Source organism: Lolium perenne, chromosome 1, assembly GCF_019359855.2.
Source record: "Lolium perenne isolate Kyuss_39 chromosome 1, Kyuss_2.0, whole genome shotgun sequence".
NCBI classification, from domain to species: domain Eukaryota; kingdom Viridiplantae; phylum Streptophyta; class Magnoliopsida; order Poales; family Poaceae; genus Lolium; species Lolium perenne.
The window spans coordinates 42251659-42269376 of NC_067244.2; the positions used below are offsets into that span (position 1 = coordinate 42251659).

General features: G+C 43.7%; 1 protein-coding gene across 2 annotated transcripts; it reads right to left on the bottom strand.

Moving 5' to 3' along the window:
• Nucleotides 1–4796: 4796 nt before the first annotated feature.
• LOC127330534 (uncharacterized) lies at nucleotides 4797–12269 on the bottom strand. 2 transcript variants are annotated; one of them, XM_051356719.2, is made up of 17 exons: nucleotides 11782–12269; nucleotides 11272–11441; nucleotides 10434–10497; nucleotides 10133–10174; nucleotides 9987–10049; nucleotides 9387–9436; nucleotides 9274–9301; nucleotides 8588–8665; nucleotides 8383–8493; nucleotides 8241–8301; nucleotides 7609–7722; nucleotides 6965–7053; nucleotides 6482–6539; nucleotides 5977–6021; nucleotides 5827–5867; nucleotides 5401–5527; nucleotides 4797–5145 (listed from the first exon to the last, which is right to left on the bottom strand). In XM_051356719.2, the coding sequence occupies exons 1-17, from the start codon at nucleotides 12166–12168 to the stop codon at nucleotides 5024–5026; spliced, it is 1650 nt and encodes a 549-aa protein (XP_051212679.1). In that variant the 5' UTR covers nucleotides 12169–12269; the 3' UTR covers nucleotides 4797–5023. The 2 variants fall into 2 exon arrangements, 1 of the variants encoding a protein (XP_051212679.1); XR_011753706.1 differs by lacking the exon at nucleotides 4797–5145 and having other exon boundaries at nucleotides 5437–5527; nucleotides 6466–6539.
• Nucleotides 12270–17718: the final 5449 nt, after the last annotated feature.

Sequence of the window (17718 nt, forward strand, 5' to 3'; positions counted from 1 at the left end):
TTTTAGGCTCAACTTTGGTGAAATTATCTTATTTCCCAAGGTTAGTGAAGCAGAAAGGATTCAACAATACCGTCATATTTGTCTTCTTAACGTGAGCTTTAAAATATTCACTAAGGTTGCCACGATCCGATTAAATTCGGTGGCAGATCATGTGATTAGGCCTTCACAAACTGCTTTTATGCAAGGACGGAATATTCTCGATGGGGTTGTAGTCCTCCATGAAACTGTTCATGAATTGCATAGAAAGAAGTTGAATGGAGTCATTTTAAAGATCGACTTTGAAAAAGCCTATGATAAGGTTAAGTGGTCCTTTTTTGCAACAAACTCTCAGGATGAAAGGTTACTCTGATGAGTGGCGTGCATTGGTCAATAGTTTTATCTCGGGTGGGAGTGTTGCCATTAAAGTCAATGATGACGTGGGCAAATATTTCCAGACCAAGAAAGGACTAAGACAGGGAGATCCATTATCGCTAGTGTTATTTAATATAGTGGCTGATATGCTTGCTGTCCTGATTGAACGTGCAAAGTCAGAGGGCCAGATTGAAGGGGTTATTCCTCATCTTGTTGATGGAGGTTTATCCATTCTTCAATATGCCGACGATACAATTCTTTTTATGGATCATGACATAGACAAGGCTCGGAACCTAACGTTAATTCTTTCTGCGTTCGAGCTTTTGTCGGGTCTAAAAATAAATTTCCATAAAAGTGAATTGTTTTGTTTTGGTGAGGCCCAAGACCATGTTGCAGATTATGTTGTGCTTTTCGACTGTGGCCAAGGCCAATTTCCAATTAGGTACTTGGGAATTCTGATTCACTATCGGAGACTTACCAATGCTGAGTGGAAATTGGTTGAGGAAAGACTTCAGATCAGATTAAGTAGCTGGAAAGGTAAATTACTATCTCTGGGAGGAAGATTAGTACTCATAAATGCGGTACTAAGTAATATGGTACTTTATATGATATCTTTCTTCCAACTTCCCAGAGGAGTCTTAAAATGATTGGATTATTTCCGATCAAGATTCTTCTGGCAAGTGGATAGTGAGATGCGTAAATATCGACTGGCTAAATGGAGTGTGCTGTGTCGGCCCAAAGATCATGGAGGACTTGGTATTCAAGACCTCCAGGTCAAGAATAGGGCACTCCTCGGTAAATGGTTGTACAAACTACTTACCGAAGAGGGCATATGGCAAACACTCCTCAAGAGGAAGTATATTGGCTCAAAGGCTATCTCTCGGGTTCTTTGGAAACCAGGAGATTCGCATTTTTGGGCTGGTCTTATGGAAAGAAAAAAGTTTTTCTTTCCATATGGATCTTTCTCTATTAAGGATGCGTCGGAAATTCGTTTCTGGGAGGATAAATGGTTGGGTAATACCACACTCCGAGAACAGTATCCAGCATTGTACAATATAGTATGCCACAAAAGCGATACTATCGCTAAGGTGTTGGAAACTTTCCCACCAAATGTGGATTTTAGAATAAGTCTCATATGTCCCAGACAAACCTCTTGGCAGGAATTGTTACATCGTCTTGAGTCAATTCAATTGACGCAGGGACCTGATGTATTTCGATGGAATCTTACCGGGAATGGCTCATTCTCAGTGGCTTCCATTTACAATGCTCTCATTCAACCTGAGTTACCGGTCGATAATAATTCAAAAATCTGGAAGATGAAGATACCATTGAGAACAAAAATCTTTGCTTGGTATCTTCGTCGGGGGGTTATTCTTACTAAAGATAATCTTGCCAAACGCAACTGGCATGTAAGCAAAAAAAAGTGTGTCTTCTGCCATCATAACGAGACTATTAAACACTTATTCTTCCAATGTAAGGTTGCTAGGTCTATATGGTCAGCTGTCCAAATAGGGTCTACCTTATATCCACCTCGTAATGTTACCAATTTATTTGGCAACTGGCTCAATGGTGTGGATGTTAGGTTTAAACTTCTTATTAGGATGAGAGCGATTGCAATTATTTGGTCGCTATGGCTGTGTAGAAATGACAAGATTTTCAATAACATCTCTTCTTCTTTTCTACAGGTCGTCTACCTGTGCACTGGCTATGCTTCGTTCATGGATACCTCTGCAGCGAGTGGAGCACCAGGACCTCTTTACGGAGGTGTCTTCACGATTGGAGGATACGGCGAGGGATATTTTCTCCCAGCATGGGTGGCAGAGTGACTTCCGGCTAGATCCTCCTAGCTAGTCTTTTTATTGCTCTATGAACTATGTTTTCTCTTTGAACACCATTCGTGGATTTGTAACGGATCTTTGTGCGGCTGTGTGCATCTTAGTTATGCAGAGGCCGAGTATATAATAAAATGCCCTTTTTCGTTTTTTATCCATTTCATTCGGCATATGAACTCGACGAGTAGAACGTCTTGGGATCCATGGGTCTTTCCACACATCAATATCCTTACCTGATCCCACTCTCTAAGCACTACCTTCTTTCAACAAATTCAGTCCTTGTAATATACTCTTCCACATATACGACATCCCTTGTTTTGGCTTCGCCTCAAGTATGGAGGCATCAGGGAAATATAGTGCTTTAAGGACCGTACAACATAGTGAGGCTGGGTTCTGCAGCAACCTCCAGCTCTGTCTTGCCAACATTGCCATATTGAAAACGTGGAGATCGCGAAAACCAAAGCCACCATTTTCTTTCGACCGCATCATTTTTCCACCCCAATCCAGTGGCTCTTATTCTTTTCGGTACCGACATATCACCGCACTTATATCCTCGCAAAGAGACTTGGTTAAGTCAAAACATGACATTGCATATGTGGGTATAGCTTGTGCAACAACCTTCATCATGATATCCTTCCCAGCCTTTATGGCTGCCCGGGTTCGCTCTGGTTGCTTTCGGCAACTATCTCGCGGGCAGCGGTGATGATCCGGATGGTGGCTTTTGTCGCGGCGACGGGGAGCCTAGGCGTGGCGGCGGGAGGGACGCTTGATGATCGTCGGGAGCATGGAGGGGGAGAGGCGTGGTGGTTGTGCCGGTCCTTGTTGGGCGGGCGTGAGGACTTAGACTCATCGCTAGGCGAAAGCCTTTTCCTAGCGGCTGGCCAGGACCGACGACGGTGACGCCCGTGGGCGCCGCATCCTTCTTGAAGTCGTCGTCGCAGCGGTGTGTTTTTGCTCCTTCGCCCGGGTTCTCCGGGGAAACCCTAGATCCCTTGCGGGGTCGGGCGTGGGTGGCGATTTTGTGTCGCTTTGCCTCTTGAGGCCTCGCTTTGGATGACCACCGGTCAGAGGGACCTATGGAGTGTTTTGGTGGTTTTGGCGGAGGCGAGTTCGTCTTCGGCTAGGCGGAGCGCGGCCTTGGGGCCGACGTGGTAGTTTGGAGCGGTGGCTCCGGTCTTTCGCCTCCGCCTGTTGCGTTGAGGTGTGCTGTCGATCTAGGTGGTCATCGACCCGTGTGGAGCGCAGCCTCGGGGTTGGCGTGTGGTGTTGTGTTGTACGGTTTTTTGGCCAGTTTCCCTCATAAACGGGCCAACTCTTTTCTCCTATATCAATGAAAGGAAAATCTTTTGCCCCGTTTCAAAAAAAAAAAATCCTTCCCAACCTTCGGTAGTAAATTTTCCTTCCCCTGGATGCACTGCCATATTCTTTCTTTTAGGTACTCAAACTCTTTACATTTTGACTCCCCCAAATGAATAGAGAGTCCTAGGTATCTCTCATTTCTTGATTCATGCGGGATGCCAGCATACCAATCACGGCCTCCTTCACCCTAACAGATGTTCCTTTACTAAACATCGCGGAGGATTTATCTTTATTGATCATTTGTCCAGAAGCTGCCTCATACACAGCCAACACATGCTGTAACTTTGCTGCATTTTACACATTTCCTCTCATGACATATGACAATAAGGAAATCATCCGCGAAAAAAAAAGATGATTTATATTAGGAGCATTCTTACATAGTTTGATCCTCTTCAGCATGGTATAGAAGAGCCGTGAGCCCTTCCTCACACAAGATTAATAGATAGGGTGACAAAGGATCCCCTGTTGGAGGCCTCTCTCCAGTAGAAAAGGATCCATCAGATTTCTACTAACTTTGACCCGGTAAGACATTGATCTAGCACAGTTCATGACCACCTGTATCCACATATCAGCAGAGCCCAACTTCCCCATGATCCTCTCCAAAAAAATTCCATTCCACACGATCGTATGCTTTGCTCATATCCAACTTGACTCCAACCATGCCATCTCGACCACCTTTCTTTTTATGCATCATATGCGTAATCTCATAGGCTAACAAAATATTATCAGTGATCATTCGGCCCGACACAAAAGCTGACTGTGTAGGAGAGATTATATGAGGGAGTATCACTTTAAGCCGGTTTGCCAGGACCTTGGAAATGTTTGTACAACACGTTGCACAGGCTAATTGGACGAGACTCCGTGATACACTCACGACCTTGGAATTTCGGGTTCTCCAAATCCTCTGTTGTGTCACAATACATTATCTTGAATTGATCTTGATGGTTCCAGAATTGATCACTTTTGCTTCGACACGATACGATACATTAAGGAAAGATCAGTGGTTAGTCACTGACCGTGTTAGGAGAAATTTCCTTCAAAGAAGAGACCACCATTGCAAAAGAAAAAGAAGCGAGCAATGCATATATCTTGTGATAAAGTTCATTTCTCATATGCCGTTGGAATGTCCAGTTTTCCAAATCATGTATTGTGTCCATGACAAGGTGGCTTCAGACCCACGTGTCATCGGATGGATAGAACGAGTGGCCTGCAAATATCTTGTTGCTGCAGAATACTCAATTGGACAGCACAGCATCCTGAATTAATCTTGATGGTTCCAGAATTACTCACTATTGCTTTGACACAATACATTAATTAAGGTAAAGAAAAAGGCCTAGAAGACAGAATCATCTCTTTGTTCTGATCAGAAAATTTACATGATGTGGTGGAAGAAACCATAAACTGAAAAACCAAAATGAAGAGGCTCTAGGGCCTGTGACAGCGCAAAATTGGCACTAGGCTTCGTTCTGATTATGTGTTGCCTAAACTTCAGATCCAAATGGACTCCCATGATTACTGAAATCATCGTCAAGAGATCTCCTCGTCGCCTCCCACAGCTGAGACTCGACTCCCAGCTTCTTCAGCTCATGAAGTCCTCTATCAACTTTTTTACATAGTTTACCAAAACAAGAAAGAAAAAAAATATGATTACGGTTTTTAACAACACCATTAGCACACAACTACTAGTGTTTAGCAAGGTAAAGGATAAAAAAAGAATGCAAAGTCCTGGTACTTCTGATCATGGTTTCAGTCGAACAAGTTGTGTTTTCTTTGTTTAGAATATGTTATGCAAGCTGTAAAGAATTGTTGATTATGCAGAAGATGACCCTGATCTTGATTGTAGTGGGAGGGAGGCTACCTTCGATGACATCGCTTGTAGTAACTGGCTGATTGCCTTGCTCTATCCAAAATTGTAGCCGCTCGTCAGCTATATCTTCCTCTACATCATGATTTTTGGCCCGCCTCCAAAAGTATGTCAACCATGCCTGTGGCATAATCGTTAGCTCTTCGACGTAACATTCACTAGAAGTCAAAGCAAATGGGACTTTTTTCAAGAGAAAACGCAAAGCAAATTTGAGCACTGACAAGAACCAAGACACGCATCAGAGGAACATGAATAGGTATATGAGTTTCCATAAAAAAACTTAACTCGTATATTCCTATGACAAACATAATTGATCATGTTTTGTCTTTGATACACAGAACCCCCAAAAAATACTAATTTCGGTTAATCTACAGAAAAATTGTCTAAACACATAGCATGGATGACAGATTATGTTTGTACCTGCTTGAAGCGTACATCTTCCCGCTCTTCCTCACTTAACTCTGGGAAAAGCAACATGACAGCACGTAGTTAGGAAAGGGCATTGATTTAGGAGTAGTGTTTTTCACAGGTCATAGATGCCTAAGGAAATTAGTGAAGACAAGAACTAACCGAGTGGCTCTGAAGAGCTGTGATTTTCAGCGGGATAAACTGGGCCTGCAGAAGGAAGCTTAGTAATCATAAAAATGGCTACATTTATCTGTCCAATGCCATCAAGTAGATTTAGCAGCATGAATTTTCAGGACATGTGACTTGGCGTGGTTGATTCTAGGAACTTGCTCTAAACACACCAATATAAAGTTGTTGGACTAAACAACTATTTTTTGTCCAGTAGTTTTCTTGGAGTGATTTTCATGTGCATCAATTATATTAAGAGACTGTAACTGCGCCTTTACCCTCTCTTTTTTTGCACTGTCAGCTTGCTGTAGCATTAGGAATCTGACGAAATCGGCAATTGGATGCGCATAGATGCTATGTGTTACCAAATTGTTAACACCGCCACCTAGAGTCCTGGAGTCTTTTGCGGAACTTTTACTAGTTTATCTTAGTAGACATATCATACAGTAAAATATTAAAGATAGAAGTATAAGAAATGAGTACATTTTGGAGAAGCCACCTGAGAGAGGTCTGAAACGTCGATGTTCTGCTAAAGCGAGCATGATTGCATCTTCTACCTTCAAAGGAAACATGAGATTATTGCTCCCGCAATAGAAATCAGAAACATAATACAGCTCTCTTCTTTATGAGAATATGTGAAAGCAAATTCAGTGACACAAAGTAGTAACTCTAATAGTTACAGGGCTCTGAAGATTGACAAGCCACTTTCTGTTTTAACCAAGTAGAACTGATATGATACATCAATTATTTTCTGTATCACTCGATGTAGTTAAGAAATAGTCAAAACAATGAACTAGACATCAAGATGAATTAACAGAAGATGACTTTCATCTGGGAATTTGCCACACCAACTTATACACTATCGACAATAATTTTGTTTATTATGTACTATGAATCTCATCAACTTCGATCAGTTAGGATACCTCTGAAAGAAACTCATAGATTGAGACAAGCATCAAACAGAGAAAGTATTGAGAAACACCTTGAGCGAAGCTAATTCGCGCAGTCCTTTCTCAACTAGAAGCATGCTTTCAATATTTCCGTCTCCAGCCGTATCATTTACGTCATTATCTGGTACCACATGAACAAATCACGAACAGAAGTGGTGTGATTGAAATCATGATATTATAACATCTCTGATACAATTAAAAAATTATACTAAATCCCTTTAAAAATGTCAGAAATATATTAAACCCTCCAGATGAGATCTTTTGCACCTACGGGAAAAATGTAAGTAATTTACTCTACTAGGCAAAAATGTATTTAGAATTCATATTTTAGTTGCATGTACAAAATACGAAGGGAAAATCTATATCTTCTGCGGCAAAAAAAATATAATGTCCAACTATATGCCACACAGATTTATATATGTCCTTTCCAGTTTCATTTTTAGCTAGAAACCAGAATCCTTACAGGGATTTTTAATTTATCTATGTTATATCATGTCAGGGATTTTCAACTTGTCTACTGTATGTTATATCATGTCATGCAATCTGGCCTTCACCTCCATGTGTCATGACATAATGTAGAGTAATCTAAATGTTAGCTGCTTGTACCAACAGCTTCATGGTGGTACAATAATCATAATGAAGAGACCAAAAGATGGATTTTGAAAGGGATTCTGACCTGATAAAGTTCCATCTCTAGCCTTTTGTCCAATTGATAGGACAACTTCAAGTGCAAGTGGTGCAACTGAGGACCAGTGTTCTAATTTTTGCTCAGCTATATCAGAATGTATACCTAAGATAGAAAAGTTTGCATTAGCCAACTATTTTAATACTTTCGACATCAAATGTTCTTACAAATTTGACTGCATATTTATGGATGAGAAACCTTTTCTCATGAAGAATATCAAATTTGTCCTGATAATAGCTCATAATAAAATGTGACAGGCCAGACAGATATAGTAAGCTTCAGAGAATAATCATAGCCAAGTAATGAGCGAATATCGATATGGATACCTAAACAAAATTCACTTGAAACAGGAGATAATGCTAGAGGACACTCTTTAAAAGACAAACTATGTGAAATGTTTATGGCAGCATTAGCTTCTGAATTCGTATGGACAGAACAAGCAAGGGAAATAATGCATCCTTTAGCCCTTAGTTCCTCAATGTCATCAATTAAAATGGAGGAGATTTGCTTTCTAAGGTTTGACAAATATATGTGTTGCCTGTTGCTTTTTTGTGCTGTAATTGAACTAGAGAAATTCAAGAAAATTAATTAGACTGTATATTACAGGAAGATTATCTCAGTACCAAGTCTAACAGATAATTTCCAGTAGCGCGCAAGCCAACATCTCTTTAGCACCACCTCCTCCTGATAAAGGATTTTCATGAAAGGCAATAGATCTAAAAAAACGAAGCGTCAGAATATGAACAGGCTAGGAAGCCTACACACCATTTCTTCTTGTGACAGCATCATTCTATTGGATGTTGCATGAAGAGATCTCTGTTCTGATCCAGCACCTTTTACACGCCGAGATACAGATGTGACCAACTCGCTAGCAACCTACCAACAGTATAAATAAAAGTTTAGGCTTGCAAAGCATGACTCTGGAAAAATAATTCAGAAAATGAGTCACCACATTTGGTAAACTATTCACCTTTGCTTCTGATCGAAGGGCTGTAATCTCATCACAGCTTGCACTGTTAACCCTTCTTGAAGCAATTCTCATTGAAGCCTAAGAGAAAATAAATCTCAAGTTCATAAAGAGCTAGTAAGAAAAATCTTAGAATTTTTCAGTTATTTTTCGCCGTAATTTCTAACTTTGTTTTATGAAATGAAGAAAATTCAGTATTCCTGAAGGCCAACAACCAAGGCCTAACTGTGGGGATGCAATCAGCCTATCAAAGGGTTAATCATGAGGCAAATGAACCAATGGGGGCTGACTGCCTCCAATAGGCCCTAGAAGGGTCGACAGACCTGTGTGGGGGTTGAGTCGACAGTTGCTTCCAGTCAATCACGGTCTGGCAGCAATCTGCCGGCCTCCCATATGCCTACCTACGTCTTCTTTATACAGCTCCCCATTGGCCAATTGCCCCAGTCGGCCATTGATTGGCATACGGAGCTACATTATGAAATTTTGCCAAGAAGCAAGTTGCCAATGGTGTGCACTGTGAAGAATCTATTTGTTCCTTAAAACGAACTAAGTATTGACCATCGAAAAACAAGAGCTTAGCACCTAAAGCAACACATCACGACACAAAACCGGACTAAAATTAAAATAAACTTTCACTTTTAGTATCTGCGCAAAGGGTTGAGCAGGAGAAGCTTGGTATAGAAATATACCTTTCTCTGTTCTAGTGCTGCAGCCCTTCTGATAGACAAGATGGAAAACATGGTTTAAAATATGAAGAACATATTGATAAAAAAGAAATGGTGCGGTTTAGTAAATCACATACCTACTAATCAAATTGACCTCTGGTTCTATAGCATCACCAATAATAGAAGCCTGAAATTCAAATAGCAAAGCTCGATTGACACAAAACATGGATATAACAAAACGTGAGTGCCAACATACTGATGCAAACTGCTTCCATAATGTAGAAATTGAGCCAATGAGTTTGCATATTTGGTCTTCAGTGGCTCGAGGAGTAGGCCTGAAACTTGGTTTTCGTTTGTCGTACAGCTATTGACCACAGGCCAGTTCGATAGTAACAAAATCCCTCCTCTCTGTTGAAGCTTCTGGTTTGTTAAGTTATTTCTTTGTTTCGAGAACATTTGAGTTAAAGGGCCAAATGCCATAGTTAGTTTTGAGCAATTGAAGGAAAATCTAGAAGTTTTGTCTTTCTTAGATCTTAATTTCATTTCTGAGACGCCATGTAAAAGATGAACTCAAATGTGACACTGAGTCATGCAAAAATCTCCAAATAGATTATGCAGACGTAGTACTAGCCTCTATGGAAAAACCTAAAATAAAAGTACAGTAGGATTAAACCAGATAATCAACTAGTACAGAACTAAATATCATAAATTCAGCATTTTTAATGACAGAAATTAACCTGTCTCTCCATGTTTATGGACTTGGCATCTGCTTCATCAGATCTATCGTCTTCAAGCTGAAGCTGGGAAGATGCATTCACATAACAGGGATGTTGAGTGCTTCAAACAAGTAAAAGTAAAATTCATAATCGTAATTTTATCTCACCTTGTCGTACATGCTATCATTTTCCATTTGAAGTGTGTTAAGCTGCAAGGGTGGCATCCAAGAATCACAGGAATGTTCCATATAATATACTACTTTATCTTAATGTATGTACATGTTGAACGAGGATTTTAGCATACAGTGGAGCAAAAAAAATGTTGGGCAACCTAGAGAAATTTTTTTTTTTACAATGCACCAAGATCCTCAGCTTTTGCTTTTGCTTTTCCTCGGGAAGAACGTATCATGTTCTGGACATTCAATCATTATTATTTCTTACAAAAGTATTTTTCATGACATGAATTACCTCATCATTAAGAGAAGAAGAAGAGCGGCGTCCTCTCATCGAGCTTCCAAGATCAACCGATCTCCTAAGGATGATGTAGCCTATATTACTTACCATGTGATTATAAAGACATAATATTCAAAAGTTAACAAATACTTAATGAGATAGAAAAATAACTCCAGGAAAGGATGTCACAAAAGTATAACGAGCGCACTTGTTATGTAACTGGACACTGTCCCTGAATTAACCCTTGCCTTAACATTTTCAAATATTTTTTTGTTTTGTTATAAATTAATTATAATTTAGTTGATGAATTTATCTTATTGTTCGTGTGATATCTGTGCATTAAAAAAATCTCCTAGCCGTGTTTTAAAAAACTGCAACAATTCACTTCATTCGAATCTATTCTTCCAGTGTCCCATCAAATTTAGCCCCAAGCATACCATGTTTGTGAATTTGGATCGGCCATCTCCATATCAAGCGCGCAACCCAAATGTTTTAAGTTTACATAATCTAGGAGGTGGCGCTTCTGATACTCCCAATGCAGAAATTGTGAATCATGCTGTGTATTCCCAATGTCTTGGTAATGTAGGAAAAATCTTAGAAAAATCCGATCCTCCATTCAGTAATGACAAGAGCACAATTATCATAGTGATTTGATATGTAACAGAAATTGTCTGCCGACGAAACTAGGAGTACTAGATAGTACGAGTAGTTAACACATATAAATAAATTGTATCCTCATAAAATTTATAAAGTAACATGCATTAGTCCAGACATGAGAAATTCATTGTTGTTAATTTGTGATAAATGTTTTGTGTGCGACCTCTCTCAAATTACAGAGCGTGGCAATACTGACCTTTGCTCCCTTCGGCTTGGGGCGGACGATTCCGACCCTGGCCCGCTGGTCGCTGGCCGATTTGATTGCTTGATGGAAGGGATCATGGGAACCGACTTCCCGGGCACATACCGGTTTGTCAACGAGGGTGGACGGCTCACCGGCGCCTGATCCGCAAGGTAACGACCTATCTAAAATGCACACAACATTTGCATGCAAACCCTTAGTACATCAAACACAGTGAAAAAAATTATAAATTAGGACTCATAAATTGCAGTTCATCCAAATTTTATGAAAGTGGCAGTAGCAAATCGAAATCCATCCAAATTCCGTAAAAGCAGGACTAGCAAATCGAAACAAAAATTTGTAAAAGTAGGACCGTTGAATTGAAATTCATCTGAAATGCATCAGGATCACATGAAAGCATGCACGGGAAGCCAGACATTGGGAGGCCGTTGATTTGTAAAAGTAGGTTTCAGATGCTGCGTGAATATATACGTGACGGCGCGAATGTGGGGGTCGTGCTGTTACCGAGGGGGATGGTGACCGGTTGCCGGGGCGGCGCGGGGTGATGGAGAGCTCGATGGGCGGGCCGGAGAGCTCGTAGTCCTCGTCGTCGCTGCCGCTCCCGGCGTCCCCTCCCCCGCCCCCGCCCATGACGCGCGCGAGGCGCTGCGCGGCGGCGCGCGCGGCGCTGTTCCGCGCGGCGGCGGCGGCCCCCGCGCCCCGGCGGCCGACGGTGGAGGCGGAGCCGGCCCCGCCGAGCGAGCCCGAGCGCGAGTGGCGGTGCACGGGCGACGCCGTAGGGGACCCGCCCGGCGACGTCTGCGCGCTGCTGGCGCCGTGGCTGTGCTGCTGCGCGTACGCGCCCCGCCGCCCGTACCCCGGGCTCGCCGGCCGCGACGACGAGCGATCCATCGGACCGGATCGATCGGAGAGAGAGGCCGCGATTTCTCCGTGGGAATTTTGTTTTTTGGGTGGCTCGCGATTTGGTTGGAGAGGTGGCGGACGGGAATGGGTCGTGGACGTGGTTCGTTCGTCCGTTCGTCGGAACTCCGAAGGCGGTGGCGGATGCGAGCGTTTTGGCTTCGGACCGTAACGGTCTCGAGGCTCTCGAATGGAGTGGGGATCTTCTGCGGCGCGGCGCGCCACGTGGCGGCCTCTCCGTGGGGTTGAAGTTGTTTTTCCATGTAAACTTTTTTTTTTTTGAAACTTTCTTTCATGTACTTGATGAGTAAATTAACCACTATATAAAAAATGCATAACGAATAATACTACTTTCATCCCAAATTAATTGACTTTTGGGTCTGAGAGAATACATCAAACACCAAGTACATTGATCTTATGCAACTGAACAATGTTACTACCTCTGGACGGAAAACATTGACGCATCCACCTGCTAAACAAACAAACGGGCAGATCTCCCTCCGCGTCGATTAAATCCGACCGGAGGGAGTACTAGTTTAGTCAAGAAATCCAGAATACACGTGATATTATTTTTAACTGCATTATAAAGTTACTAAGAAAGAAAAACAATGGTCGTGACCTATGGTTTAAGTGCAATCAACTCAACGAAAAGCGTTGTCATTAGCTGCAGCTAGTATTCATGGTGGGAATGGGCCACGTCAACCCATCGGGTCAGTGGCTTGACCTATAGGAAAACAAGGCCACAGTTGGGGTAGTTGGGTCGGCCTCATAAGAGAATCGGTTTAGTGGGGCCGGCAACGAGTGACCCACTGGGTCATCGTCGCCGGTGGGAGGCCTGGGTGGCGCGGCGATCTGCCCGTTGCTATGCTCCATGGAGGATTCGAGGGTGGATTTGGTCCGTCAAGTTCACATTCGCACTGACACTTGTTTGGGGATGGGAATGGTCCAAGTGGACTCAAACACACACACACACAGACGGAAACGGCCGGCTAGAACGGGGCCTAGTTGCGGGCTTGCCAAGATAACTGGGTTGGCCCGTTTACGAGCAGATCGTTCCGAAGGTTTCGGCTTAAGGCCAACGGGGCGATCCGTTCCGCGCCCGCTCATTCGGGTGGGTCGAATCGGAAAAAACACAACCTAACGTGCGGACGCATTGTAAAAGTGGATGACCGCAGCGTTCAGAATGACCCAAAGGCGACCCAAATCTAGACCAAGTTTGTGTGGCCACGGACACCGAGGGCTGGTCTCTCGTGTCCTCCCTTGTCCTCCCCTAGCCCGCTTGTCTGCCTCCTAAAACACATCCCCTCGCGGGCAACTTTTTCCCGCTCTGCCGCCACCCCATAATCGGCGATTTACGACCGTTGTCGACGCCTGCCGCCGACGTCGAGACGTCGACAAGCGGTGTGACAGCATAGGACGCGGTCCGGCGCTTTCGCATGTGCTTTCACGACCTCGGTGCAGCGTTAGAGGACGCCGCCGCTGACGTTGTGGTCCTCTCATCGTCGTGAGTCATCCCGCCGTCATCAGCTTCGCCGTTGCCGGCGGAGGTGAGCTCTCGTGCATCGTGTTTCCAAGCCGCAAGACGACCGGGACGACCATTGCATGCAGGTCCCTACGGTGGCATTGGATTACCCCCGCCCGCGAGGTGTTCGATGAAATGGGTCAACTAATTTGTCTCATTTCATCCGTAGACCATGGTGGACAGCGGCGACGAGTTCTTCTACAAGAACTTCATCGACACATCCTCAGACGACCAGTCCGGGGACGACTTTCTCACGGAGGCTGCGTTGCTCATCCACGAGCACAATGTCGCGCAGATCCCCGTGTACCGGGGGTCCTTGCCTGGGCACGCGCCGGCCTTGGACCGCAAAAGAGAACGCGGCCACGACATGCTCTTCCATGACTATTTCCACTACAACAAGGCATTGTTCACGCCGCAGTTGTTTCGCCGCCGTTTTCGGATGTCCATACCGTTGTTCAACTGGATAATGGATGGCGTAAAGGTCTACGATGACTATTCATCGCCAAATAGGATGAACTTGGCAAGGTAGGCTTGTCTTCATATCAGAAATGCACGACAACGATTAGGATGCTAGCATATGGTGTTTTCGATGACTACGTAGATGAGTACGTCTAGATGAGCGAGTCCAGCTACCTGGAAGCGATGTATAGGTTCTGTAGAGCAATGATCGCTCTTTTTGGTGAAGAATGTATGTGCCAACCTACTGTAGAGGACACATCCTTGGCAATCAACGCTTTCAGGGGGTTCCTGGGATACTTGGCATCATAGATTGCATGCAATGCACTGGGAGTGGAAGAACTATCCTTTAGGTTGACAAGGGTCGTACAAGGGCCATTCTAAGGGGTGCACGGTGATTTTTGAAGCCTTTGCTTCACACGACACATGGATTTGGCACTCATTCTTCGGAATGGCCGGCTCGCACAATGATATCAATGTGCTGCATCGCTCTCCGGTGTTTGATAGGCTACTGATGTGGATTTTGAGATCAATGGCCACCACTACAACAAGGGGTACTACCTTGTTGATAGTATCTATCCACATTGGGCTATACTCGTGAAGACAATACATCATCCCAATTAGAGCAGGAGGCAAGGTTTTCCAAAGAGTAAGAGGCACCCCGGAAAGATGTCGAGCGGGCGTTTGGTATACTCCAAGCTCGTTGGGCTATCGTTAGGCACCCTGCTAGAGCATGGAGTGTGCAAACTCTGTGGGAGGTGATTGATACGTCTCCGACGTATCGATAATTTCTTATGTTCCATGCCACATTATTGATGATATCTACATGTTTTATGCATACTTTATGTCATATTTATGCATTTTCCGGCACTAACCTATTAACGAGATGCCGAAGAGCCAGTTGCTATTTTCTGCTATTTTTGGTTTCATAAATCCTAGTAAGGAAATATTCTCGGAATTGGACGAAATCAACGCCCAGGGGCCTATTTTCACACGAAGCTTCCAGAAGACCGAAGATGATACGAAGTGGGGCCACGAGGTGGCCACACAGTAGGGCGGCGCGGCCCAAGCCCTGGCCGCGCCGGCCTACCGTGTGGGGCCCTCGTGTGGCCCCCTGACCTATCTCCTCCGCCTACTTATAGCCTTCGTCGCGAAACCCCCAGTACCGAGAGCCACGATATGGAAAACCTTCCAGAGACGCCGCCGCCGCCAATCCCATCTCGGGGGTTTCAGGAGATCGCCTCCGGCACCCTGCCGGAGAGGGAAATCATCTCCCGGAGGACTTTTCACCGCCATGGTCGCCTCCGGAGTGATGAGTGAGTAGTTCACCCCTGGACTATGGGTCCATAGCAGTAGCTAGATGGTCGTCTTCTCCTAATTGTGCTTCATTGTCGGATCTTGTGAGCTGCCTAACATGATCAAGATCATCTATCTGTAATGCTATATGTTGTGTTTGTTGGGATCCGATGGATAGAAAATACTATGTTATGTTGATTATCAATCTATTATCTATGTGTTGTTTATGATCTTGCATGCTCTCCGTTATTAGTAGAGGCTCTGGCCAAGTTTTTACTCTTAACTCCAAGAGGGAGTATTTATGCTCGATAGTGGGTTCATGCCTCCATTAAATCTGGGACAGTGACAGAAAGTTCTAAGGTTGTGGATGTGCTGTTGCCACTAGGGATAAAACATCGATGCTATGTCCAAGGATGTAGTTATTGATTACATTACGCACCATACTTAATGCAATTGTCTGTTGTTTGCAACTTAATACTGGAAGGGGTTCGGATGATAACCTGAAGGTGGACTTTTTAGGCATAGATGCATGCTGGATAGCGTCTATGTACTTTGTCGTAATGCCCAATTAAATTTCACAATACTCATCATATCATGTATGTGCATTGTCATGCCCTTTCTATTTGTCAATTGCCCAACTGTAATTTGTTCACCCAACATGCTTATTCTTATGGGAGAGACACCTCTAGTGAACTGTGGACCCCGGTCCATTCTTTTAATCGAATACAATCTACTGCAATACTTGTTCTACTATTTTCTGCAAACAATCATCATCCACACTATACATCTAATCCTTTGTTACAGCAAGCCGGTGAGATTGACAACCTCACTGTTTCGCTGGAGCAAAGTACTTTGGTTGTGTTGTGCAGGTTCCACGTTGGCGCCGGAATCCCTGGTGTTGCGCCGCACTACATCTCGCCGCCATCAACCTTCAACGTGCTTCTTGGCTCCTACTGGTTCGATAAACCTTGGTTTCTTACTGAGGGAAAACTTGCCGATGTACGCATCACACCTTCCTCTTGGGGTTCCCAACGGACGCGTGCTGTACGCGTATCAGTGATGACCGCTTGTGTAACCATGCCCGCTTTTGTAATCATGCACAACATTATTGTTGAGGTAGAGCGGAATGATTCACTGTTTGATAATGATTGGAAAGGCTAGGGAGAGTTGGTTGCTCCTTAAGGTGGCCTGCTTCATTCCCGGTTATCCACCATGTGCATCACGAAATTCAGGATCAAACGGTTCACAACCAGCACCAGGCTGATTTGGTTGAGCACATGTGGGCGCATGTTGGCAACAATGTTCCAAACAACAACAATGACGAAAATCCGGAAGAAAACAATGCCTGGGGAATTTCTATCATTTACATTTTTTTTGTTAATAGGTGGACAATAATGTTATGTAATAAATCTTGATCATTTAAACTTATTTATATTTCTTGATCTGATTTATATGCATTATATTGAATTTAAAGGCCAAATGCCAAATACTTGGGTCGCGACCCATATTGTCCGTGTTGGGTGTACTGATACGCGTACAGCATGCGACCGTTGGGAACCCCAAGAGGAAGGTGTGATGCGTACAGCGGCAAGTTTTCCCTCAGTAAGAAACCAAGGTTTATCGAACCAGTAGGAGCCAAGAAGCACGTTGAAGGTTGATGGCGGCGAGATGTAGTGCGGCGCAACACCAGGGATTCCGGCGCCAACATGGAACCTGCACAACATAACCAAAGTACTTTGCCCCAACGAAACAGTGAGGTTGTCAATCTCACCGGCTTGCTGTAACAAAGAATTAGATGTATAGTGTGGATGATGATTGTTTGCAGAGAACAGTAGAACAAGTATTGCAGTAGATTGTATTCGATGTTAAGAATGGACCGGGGTCCACAGTTCACTAGAGGTGTCTCTCCCATAAGATAAATAGCATGTTGGGTGAACAAATTACAGTTGGGCAATTGACAAATAGAGAGGGCATGACAATGCACATACATGATATGATGAATATTGTGAGATTTAATTGGGCATTACAACAAAGTACATAGACCGCTATCCAGCATGCATCTATGCCTAAAAAGTCCACCTTCAGGTTATCATCCGAACCCCTTCCAGTATTAAGTTGCAAACAACAGACAATTGCATTAAGTATGGTGCGTAATGTAATCAATAACTACATCCTCGGACATAGCATCGATGTTTTATCCCTAGTGGCAACAGCACATCCACAACCTTAGAACTTTCTGTCACCGTCCTGCATTTAATGGAGGCATG